Source organism: Macadamia integrifolia, chromosome 9 (genome assembly GCF_013358625.1).
Source record: "Macadamia integrifolia cultivar HAES 741 chromosome 9, SCU_Mint_v3, whole genome shotgun sequence".
NCBI classification, from domain to species: domain Eukaryota; kingdom Viridiplantae; phylum Streptophyta; class Magnoliopsida; order Proteales; family Proteaceae; genus Macadamia; species Macadamia integrifolia.
This window is the reverse complement of record NC_056565.1, coordinates 36,663,408-36,674,823: the sequence shown is the minus strand read 5'-3', so window position 1 is coordinate 36,674,823 and position 11,416 is coordinate 36,663,408. Positions and strand designations below refer to the sequence as shown.

Genomic DNA, 11,416 nt, shown 5'->3' with positions numbered 1-11,416 from the left:
CAAACACCTTCTTAACAGTTTCTGTTTCCAGAAACAAGAATTATCAAACACCTTTCTTACCCGTTTCTGTTTCCAGAAACAACAATTTCTGTTTTTGCCGTTTTTGTTTCAAGAAACGGCAGAAACGTTATCAAACGGGCCCTTAGTTATGACATGGGTATATCTATATATTTTGAGGTAAGGACTCTCTTGTTAGTTCTGCTGTACCACATAATTGTTTTAGTGTTTCAATAGTCTTAATATTGAAAGAAACTTACTAATTGGAAATTTATTTAAGCCACCTGAATTTTGGTGCCTTTGGTACCCCATTTTTTTCTCTTTCCCAACAGATAAAGAGAAAAAAACTTGGTTCAAAAGAGAGTCATTTTGAAGTTCCATCAGATAGGAAGATAACCAAACATTTATTGTACTCATTTTGAAGTTTCCATCAGCAACATCAGCTTAACCATGTATTGTTGTCTAATAGTTGAGAAGATGATCAAATATAGGTTAGTGCAACAGTTGCCAATCACCAAACTCGTCAAAATGGGTTTATGGTGCTCAACTTTGCTTCATTTATATCTTCCTTACCTTCCATTACAAATTGAATATGCAAACCGTTTTCTAAAATGACACTATTAACCGCATGTAAACCGATTGTGAACCAAATATTAAAAACCGATTAGAAACCACTAAAACCGAAATCAGATGAAAATGATCCTAATTTCACCTTATTCTTATCCAATGCGGTTTTAGTTTCACCTTATCAAAATGTAAACCAAATCTGAGACCAAATAATCGAAACCGTACCATTTGACACCCCTAAATAATGGTAAGTTTCCCACTCTACTTGTCCAATCATTCATACTTATGATGCTTTTACAAAAAAAATAAAAAAATAAAAAAATAAATAAAAAATAAAAAAAAATAAAATTGCAATGCTGTATGAAAAACAAGTACAAGTTTTTCTATTAAAAAAGAAAATAGTTTCCCACCATGTTTTTACTTTTCACATTTTTCTCGGTCAAACAAGTTTTACTTTGTAACTCTACAGCTTTTGTGCACTTAAAGGTAAGGGTTTTAATCGGTTTGGTTTTAGTTTAAACGGTGCGGATTGGTTCGGTTCACATTTATTTGACTAAAACCATAATCGCACCATTTACTAAATGGTTCCACTTTCTGAAACTGTGATTGTTTAGTAAACGGTTTTAGTTTCCATAGTTTCTAAACAATGTCGGTTTCACGGTTTTAAACGATTTTGGTTTCGATTTATTTCATATGGTTTGTAAAACGATTCACAATCGGTTTGTTATAATTTGCAACCATCTCTGAACTGAAGATCATAAGCTTATCTAAAAATAATTGACAACCACAAATAAGAGATTCTATATTGATGATGGTATGTCTTAATTTGATAATCTAGTGCTATTTCTTTGCATGGCCATTCTCCAATGTCACTCGATTTATAACCCAGGATCCTTTTCATCTCCTCGAGCATTCCCTTATAAACCCATAAACCCAAGTTCCTAATTCTCAGGCCGTGCAAATGAAAGAGATGAATGAATCATCATATCCTTGGATTAGAGTCTGGGAAGAAGAAGAAAGAAGATGGGAAGAATTGAATGAAGACTGTTTGGTTATTTTGTAACTAATAGATTAATCGTATGTACCTGATTGAGAAAACTAGGGGTTCAAACCATGAAAAGGGAAGTAGGGAACACGAGACGTCTCAAATCCATTTCATTCTAATCACTTTTACTTAGAATTATATTTTTGGAAGTAATATACCAATTCTGCCCCTGCTTTATTTAATTGTTATACAGATAAATCCGATCGATTTAAACAGTTTAAATGGTTCGATTTAAACGGTTTCAATTCAATTTGAAACCGATGGATTTCACGGTTAAAACCAACCCAACCTGTAAATGGATTGGTTCGATTTTGATAAACGATTTCGGCTACAAATTACTTAAAGGTCTAACGCAATAGTTTTCGCATGGACTTTGCAGGTCTTGCTGTAGATTTTCGTTTCATTTACGTTGCATCACTTCTTATAAACCAATTGATTGGTAGGTGAGGATCGGTGGCATTGGTATCTGGCTTGCCACGTCTAACCACGGTTGGTGGGTGCTTTAGGTGGGTAAGGAGCTGCGGATGGAGAAAATTGGGAAACACAAAGCTGTACTGTTAAAGGAGGAGAGCTCCGAATGCTGTATGCAGGTATATATTGGATCAGAGAGACTCAAGAGGAGGGCCGGCGCTGCGATCACCGAGCGTACGTTTCTGAAACGAAAGAGGAGAGGCAGGAGGAATCAGAATGGAAGTGAAGATCATAGAAACTAGAGAGGTAGTCCCGGTTCACCCACCGTTCGATCAGGATCACATCCTCCCACTTTCCCACCTGGACAACGACCGTAACGTCCATGTCAATTTCCGGTACCTCCGCGCCTATGTTAACAACCGTAGCACCGCCACTCCCACCACTGCTGCCGCCGCCGCCGCCGCCGATCCTGTCCAAGTTATCACCGAAGCCCTTTCGAAAGCCCTGGTCTACTTCTACCCATACGCTGGCACTCTCCGCCGCCTACCCAACGACTCTCGGTTCTCCCTCTTCTGCTCCGCTGGGAAAGGAGTCCCCATCATCCGCGCCGCCGCCGACCGTACACTCACCTCCCTCAACTACTTGGACGATCCAGCTGCGCCATATCTGGACCGGCTGGTACCAGACCCGAGCCAAGGCGAGGATGTGGTCCACCCGTGCGTCCTACAGATCACGGTCTTTGCGTGCGGTGGTTACTGTTTAGGTGCTTCCATCCACCATTCCATGAGTGATGGTTACGGTTCGTCTCTGTTCTTCAACGCCATGGTGGAGTTCTCTCGAGGGGCGGCTCAGCCGTCGGTCCAGCCTGTCTGGGACCGGGCGAGCCTGCTGGCCCCACGAAAACCACCCCATGTGGAAGTTCCGTTTCACGAGTTCCTCCGGTTGGATAAGGAGTTTTCCCCTTATCGTCAAGAGACCGGGCCGGTAGCTCGGGAGTGTTTCGCCATTAAAGACGATAGCTTGGAGAGTTTTAAGGCAGAACTGCGAAACCTGTCTGGATCCAGCTTCACCACGTTCGAAGCTTTGGGTGCTTTTATATGGCGGGCCAGGTGAGCACAAACTCCATACAAGGCTACAAGCTTTACTTTTTAGGTTTTTACCACGGCAAATCAGCACCGTCAATTTTCTATCCAAAATGAACTGGACGGCAAAAGGGTCCGTCTCCATTCGGGTTGCAACAGGGTCAGAGCCGGGCTTTTGAAATCTCTAGCTCAACCCTGGGTTCCTTTGGTTACCCAGGTTCGGTCCGCTTGACTCATAACTTGTAAATTCCAACCTGGACCCATCATCAGCCGTTGGTCTGGGTGAACCTTAATTGGCCCTAACCATGGGGAGAGAAAAGGGACTACAAGGGCTGGGTTGGGCCTAGGAAAAAAAGAAGAAGAAGACAACCGGACACTAACTTAGGATCAGAAATTCTCAAACCTGATCTTCCCCCAGGTCTAAGGTTTCTCAATCTAGGCCTTGGTTGGGCCATGACGGACTTAGGACATCAGGGCGAAACTTTCAACCCTAAGTTCTCCATATTCATATCCCACTAAAACTATGACACAAAACAATTAAATGGCCAATTCAAGGCTTGCTCTGGTGTTTGGCACTTCTCCCTCAAGAGAGGGCTTCATGATGAAGACCTTAATCAATGGATCAAGTTCCCTTGACGACATCAAGTCATAGAAGGTTGTGATCCTCTTGGCTCTCATTTGATCCTCATCATGTCCTTTAGGTCCTCTTTAGTATCATTTTTCTTTTATTTCTATCAATTTAACAAAAATATTAATAAAAACTTTTTTTTTTTTTTTTTTTGAGAAATAAGTTTGCTAACAAAGACAAAAGTGGTTTTTTGAATAAATGGATGAAGAGATGTTCCCTTTACCAATCTTCCTTATAACTCTCTTTCTTCATTTTCTCTGTCCTTTTCATTGCAACTCCTTTTCCTTTCATTCTTCCTCTCCCTTCTGCTTACCTTCTTCTTCATCTTCGTATTCGTCTTTGATCCACATCCCATCCTCCTTCTGCCTTCTCCTCCCTATTCTTCAAATCTGATTTCAGATCTAAAAGCAAGTGTAGTTCTGTTGACAGTGGAGAAAAAAGGGAAAGAGTGAACTGACAAGTAGAATAAAATAACAGTAACTTGGAGGTTTTGATGTAGCCATTGTGGGCTGACGTGGGAATCCATCCACTGCTAGAAAAAGAAGAACATCTAATCTTCCTTAATTGATAATTTCCATGAATCTCTGCTAAATCAGCTCGAACTAAAACTAGTTGCAGTGCCAATTTGGGCCTTCCAATTCGTGATTGTTCCATTAATTTTTGGAGTAAATTACAAGAGGTAGGTGGGTGGTGGGTGGAGTTTTAGGTGAAGAAAGGCAACGTGAAGGGGAAATGCAGATCAATCATTAAAGATTAGTTTTTTCAAGCTGTCATTGGCAAAGTTTTGGTAGACTAGAAGCTATCTTTCTTCTATCCCCCAATTTTCCTTATATGTCATTAAGAAGTGTGCCCACAGAGACTTGGATACGTGACACATGGAGAAAATGAATCCAACAGTCCTAAAGAAAGAAAATGTTTTTTACCCACTTCGATGATTTGGATGAGAAAACCCACCGCTACACCCACCCATCTCTCCCTGCTCCTTCTGAATCCCCAAATCCCCCTCTGTTTGCTTTCCGGAAAACCCGTTACTGCTAGTCAGCATATCTCTTTCTCCTTCTCCACCATCTCCACCTCCATCACCGATGGTCGGACATTGGATTAGGAGTGGAATGGAGATTCTGATGCGTGGTGGGTTGTAGACGATTGGCAGTTATTGTTGGGTAGAAATCTTTATAAGAACATAGGCAGTGGGTGTTGGGATGAAGAAGTTAAGTGGATGTCAGGTTGAATTCATAACAATTTCATGGTATAAAATCACTACAAAATATTTATCAAAAAAAAAAAAATCAAAGAGCAAAGCCTTCATATCTTGCTGAGCTTTCTTAGACCTCCTCCATGATCAGTTTGATCAAGATTATTCAACGTCTCCTTATACGTTTTTGGGATGGAGGCTGGAGAGAGAAGTCGGTAGATTGAGTTAGGATGTTGGGTATGGATCGAAATAAGAATTGAATGGGTTAAGTGGTTAAAAATAATTTTATTTCTTTAGGACCGTTGGATTCATTTTTCTCCATGTGTTGTGCACTCAAGTTTCTATGGACACTCTATGGGCGATGCACTCTATGGAGAGGATCTGGATCCCATATCCACTCTTAAAATCTAATCATTGCAAAACTCATAATCCAACATTAAATAGCAATTAAGGACTTCATTAACAAAAAAGCAATCAATTAAAGCAAACACCTTTTAAAAAGGGCCGAATCCACCCTCTCGGAGTTTGTGATCAGACTGACTCTCTGTGTTATGGTCCTGGAAGAACTCAACTTCATAAATTGGCTTACAAGGTAAGGGGACCCAAGACCATATCAACCCTCATCAATTCCCATAGGAAACCATTGTGGAATTAGCCCCCATAAGCTGATATGGGATCGAAACATACCACCACGCTTCCGAACTTGACGTCCACAGCGGCCCACTCCAGATTAGATAGCCCTTTCTAGGCGGCTCTCACTCTGCTCCAGGGTTTCTGCCTAGCAGTAGGTAGCCCTTTCCTAGCGGCTCTCACTCTGGCACTACGTCACTCCTTCCACGCGCAGGTTGGGCCGAGGACCGGCTCCTCTGATACCACTTTTACGGTCCTAGAAGAACTCAACTCCATAAGTAGGCTTACAAGGTGAGGGGACCCAAGACCATATCAACCCACATCAATTCCCTAGGAAATCAATGTGGGATCAACCCCCATAAGTTGATATGGGATCGTAACACTCTAGCTGTTGCAACTAGGGTATATAGAGAGAATTGCTTCTGTTTATAAGATATTTGCTCGTGATTGGACTCTTGAGTGGGTGGGGATGCGAAGGGTGTTGGGGAGGAAGGTAGAGGGGGAGTGGGGCGAGATTGGGTGGGGATGGGGTAGGGTTGGAGAGGGTGGGGCTGTGGTAGGATAGGTTGCAATAGGGTGTAAGGTGGTGGTAGGATAGGTCGCATAAAGAAGAAGATAAAGGGCGAGTTGGAGGAAGAATAAGAAGGGGAAGTGGCGGATGGTGTTGCAGCAAGAAAAGAAGAAGAATGAGAAGCAGGAAAATTGATACTTGTCTTTCAAATTAAAAAATGAAATGATGCTTCTACCCTTCGATTATGAGACGGAAGAGCATATGTTCCTTAAAGTCTTCCCATAAATAATCAATATTGATTTTTGATCAAAAGATAAATGGGTTAGAGATCTCAATGTATTTTTTTTTTTTTCAAAATTTTTTTTTTTTTTTTTTTTTGTTTTTAAATAAAAACAATGTCCATAATGGTACCAACAGCAACCAAAAACGATTTTGAAACTAAAAATTAAAATAAAAATAATACCAAAGATGTGCTAACGAAGTTTAATGAGCCGATCTTCTTGTCTAGGAGAGAGTTTCACACAATTTCCCAACAAGGTGTGTCCCTCTTGCTGTTTGCCCCCTATGAGGTCCCTTGTATGGCTCCTAGTGGGCCCCTTGCTAGAAAAAAAAAATGTTGAGGACGAATTAGATCATTAGAGTATTTTTGGTAAGTGAATTTGATTAGAATTAATAGTACTAGTATAGGTCTCCATTAGGCAAGTGTTAATTAAAATCTAATATGTTCTACTATAGTGGTTCATTATTGTTATATTTTTGACAATCTATGAATCTAGATATGACTTGGGTTTGCTAATCATGGCCGAAATGGAACAGGGTTAAGGCCTCAAATTTTGCAGTTGATGAGAAGGTCAAGTTTGCATACTTGATTAATATAAGGAAATTGATGAAGCCGGCACTACCGGTTGGGTACTATGGGAATGGTTGTGTTGCCATGTACGTGCCACTGAGTGCCAAAGAGCTTGTGGAGCAACCAATTTGGAAGACGGCAGAGCTGATCAAGAAGAGCAAATCAAATGCCACAGATGAGTATGTTCGATCCTTCATCGATTTTCAAGAGCTACATTACTCCGACGGGATCACGGCGGGGAAGGGAGTGAGTGGGTTCACAGATTGGAGGCACCTTGGTCATTCTGCAGTTGATTTTGGTTGGGGTGGTCCTGTCACTGTGCTTCCACTCTCCAGGAACTTACTTGGCAGCGTTGAGCCTTGCTTCTTCTTGCCTTATTCTTCTGCTAATGAGGGAATGAAGGATGGGTTCAAGGTTCTGATTTCTTTGCCACAAACTGATATGCCTACTTTCAGGGAAGAAATGGACAAGTTTAGCAACATCAAGTTGAGTACTCTCTAGTGCCAAGAACATTTTGAAGAGTTCTTGATTCCCAGGGATTTCCTTTCTTGCACCTTTGTTATTGAAATGAGGTTTTCTAGGTAGAATTATTAATGAAAGGACATTACCATGTTTTTTTATGAAATTATAATAGGGAAAAGGTTCTTTTGAGTAAGAGACCACCACTCATGGTTTAAGATACCGGAATCGGTCTTAGATGGGATAGGGTAGATACTAATCCTATCATGATCTGGATTGATTCGGATTGGACAGAAATACCCCTGATTGTCAGGCTACGTTTGGTAGTCATCCAGAAAAACGTTTCCGTTCTATGAGAACAAAAAAATAGAATAAAGAAAGCATTTGGTGCCAACTTGATGTTTTTCGGGTTTTTTGAAAAAAAAAAAAAAGAAAAAAAGAAAAGAAACTAGAAACACAAAATGATGGAATGACGGAATATTGTTCTGTCATTTTGATTTCGTTCTAAATACAAAAAAAGTGAACAATTAGGGTAATTGTTCCTGAAACAAGTTCACCAAACATCATTTTTTTGTTGTTTTAAAACTGTATTTTGACACAGAAATTGAAAATTCTGTTTTTGATACGAAACATCATTTTTAGAACTGAATGACTGAAAAACGCAGCCTCTGTAAAGAAAAAAATTGATTTTTTCTTACTGTTCTTTCATACCGAATTCATTGAAACAGCATTAGCTAAGAATCAGAATCGGACAGAATTGATATCGATTTGATCAGAACGATTTAAGTCAACCTAGTCCAATTCCTCAACCATGCCACCACATTTACTATACCAAGGCTTAGGGCCTTTTAAAGTTGTAGTCGACTGGTGTTCTCACGCCGACTTCTCACATTAGTGCTATTTAATTTATGTCTAGATGATTTCGATGGAGCCTTTGTGAATCCTTTTTCCGACAACGCTCAATTTGTCAATGAAACAAGCTCCCTTCTCCATCTCTTTCTCCAGCTAGACATCTATAGTATAAGGTTGTTAATAAAGGGAGCTCTACTCTTATTAATCCCATTTCCCATCAAATCTAGGGTTAAATGGGTGCACCTTTCCGAAAAGCCACTATCAAGCAACAATAAACCGTTTATTAGACCACCCACTACTAAAGGAACGGTTTGGTATGCTGTTGGTGTGGAAGGAGTTGACGCTATCCAGTTGGTTAGCAAGTTGGTGATGGGAGGCGAATTGTCTTTTTATTCTTTGTTCTTAGGGATTTTTTGGGTAATTAACACCCATGCTCAAACAGTAAAATATAAACTGACCATTGTTGCTCTTCTTTCTTTCCTCATGGGCAGGAAGCACACCGTCAGCATGAGTTGTGTGATTCCATTGTGTTTTTTGCGCTTAACTAGGTGGATAGTTGATCGGAAGATAATTTTGATTTGCCTGACCAATAAGCAGGTAGCTTGTCAAGGTGGGTATGCTAGCACCTCTGTGTTTATATCTCTCCTACTTAAATGAATTGACATTGTTGCCCTAATATACGAAGTTGTTTTTACATCACCTCATTGGTGCACTGCAATAATTGGGGCAGAATTGCCGAGTTCTCAGTTAAACCCTATTAAAAAAATTGTCAATTTCCCATTTAAATTTTTGGGCAAGGTTTTGCCTTGTTTTGATAGACCATAGGGGCACATTTGAGTCTTTATCATCATTTGGAGCCATGTCCTAAGCCCCATTACAACCCAGTAAAATCCTCCTAGCTAGGCTGAACAATGATGAGATTTTCATTGATAACTTTGAGCTCACCCGACTATGGGGGAACTTAATTATCAATGCCATGGTACTATTCATCTCAATTTGTTCTTCCTAAACTCCATTTGACCTGATCCTTATTCGAGGGTATGCAATTAGCTTGACCTAGTAATGATCAAGTTTGGTCTTGTTGTCGATAAGTTTCTGTCCACCTTGTCCGGCACATGAACTGAAAGGAGAGTGACAAAAATAGATAGAAGAGAGGGCCCGAGCTTTGCTCCAGTAAGGACTCTCCAATTCCTAAACTAGTGTGGTTGCAACAGATGTGAGTTCTAGGACCAAGAGAGAGAGAGAGAGAGAATCTCCTATACCTGGGCTTTGTTCCCTTATATACATATATATATATATATATATATGGGAAAAGGTTGGATATGCCGCCGATATCAAGTATGTTAGCACCTATTGTATCTATCTCTCTTTTCCCTTTTTTTGAAATGACCCCCATATCCTTCCTAAATGATATTTCATCATGTGTTTCTATTGGTGCTATCCGCTAACATACTTGATATCGGTGACATACCTATCCCTCTCCCATATATGTATATATATTAAAAGAGGAAAGTAGTAGTAGGAATTTCATGCTATCAGTGGTTTTTCTTAAATAGCTTTCAAGGGAATAATATCGTAACTGCGTGATTAAGACATTCTTCTTGTACATGCTTTTTGTGAGAGTTCCCTTACATATGACGTCACCTGATTGGGTGGTCTTGTAAAGAGGGGATTATGGTCTTCTTTCTTATTTAATGCCAAGTGGCGCTTAATAGGCTGAGTATTTACACATATAATAGATGCCCCCACTCCTTTTACTCCGACTGGAGTAAATGGAGTATAATGTTGTCCCAACAAGGGGCTGCTATCTGTTCGTGTCACGTGGTCTTTCCTTGTGAATGCTATGGCTACTGGATGCCCCCCCCCCCCTCCACTCTTTTTATACAAACAGAGCAAAATGGGGTGGATTTGATATCTTCTTTGGCAAGTTTCCTTATTTTCTCTTCCTTAGTAGGATTCTAGGTGGGATTTCAAATCTCATACATGCAATGTTGATGCTTATTTGACTAACCATAAATGTGATATTGATGCTTGTTTGACTTGGGTTTGCTAACCATAAAGAAGCTTCCAAGAGAACTGTTTTAGCATTAGCTTCCATATTGAAAAGGTCCTCGATCATCCCTGTTATTTCAATTTGACCTTGAACAGAGGTCTAAACATCTGTGGTTTTAACAACCTCTTCATTTAAATTTGGAAACACCTCTCTTGTCCAATTTCGAAGAATAGATTTTAAAGCCTTTAATTTCAAATAAGACAACCCCTAACCTCCTTACCCCAAGCCTCCTTGACCACAGAGAAAAACCTTTCATCCCCCATCCAGAATAAATGAAACCAAAAGGGGATATTACTAGGCTTTGGAATTGTATCCGAGAGCATCAAAATAGGATCATGATCAGAAGCTATGCACTACAAATTTTGTTGCAAAATATTATGGAATTAATCCAGCCATTTCTTGTTGCAAAAACAATGATCCAAAACTGCCACCACATGACCATGTCGTCTATTGTTTGTCCAAGTAAATATCTTCCCTTGAGTGGGGACAGAGATAAGCACACATCCATCAACCATTACTTGAAATTCTGCAGCTGAACCAAGGTTATACCGCCCAAGTCCTTCGTTTTTCATGAGAAGCTAATGTTGCATTGAAGTCCCCAATCACCGACCAAGGAGTCAATGCCATAGGCAGAGAACACAAATCAGCCCAGAGCTCCCTACGAAGAGCTCTAAAACAACTAGCATAGACAGAAGATAATCCCACCTTACGACCAGCCAAATCCACAACAATCGAAATTTGTTACTCAGAAGAAGCAACCACATTCGGCCTTTTAATACCACTCCACATAATCCATAAATTCGGCACTTTATCATGCCGCTCATTATGAATAAAATCTACATCATGCCCAAGCTTATTGAAAAGCAATGACAGAAAAAGACTAACGTAAAACAGATCAAACTGATTATTATCGAAATGATTCGAACTGTTTCAAAATTCCCTCTCTTAAATGAAATGTGCGGACTAGAATCAGTAGTCTATGAGATCCGATAGTATGGTAGTAGTCTATGAGATCCGATAGTATGGTAGAAAGAAATATATGAACCTTTCTACCACGGGCACAGGTTTAGGTTCAACCTCAATGTGAAAATGGAGCACCTAATAACACATCTTCACAGACCAAGAATTATGAGATC

At 40.1% G+C, this 11,416-nt stretch overlaps 1 protein-coding gene across 1 annotated transcript; it reads left to right on the top strand.

The window, feature by feature from the left end:
• Positions 1–2,002: 2,002 nt before the first annotated feature.
• Positions 2,003–7,571, top strand: LOC122088150 (spermidine sinapoyl-CoA acyltransferase). The gene is made up of 2 exons (XM_042657314.1): positions 2,003–3,129; positions 6,883–7,571. Exons 1-2 carry the CDS (start codon positions 2,297–2,299, stop codon positions 7,415–7,417), a joined length of 1,368 nt encoding a protein of 455 aa, XP_042513248.1. The 5' UTR covers positions 2,003–2,296; the 3' UTR covers positions 7,418–7,571.
• Positions 7,572–11,416: the final 3,845 nt, after the last annotated feature.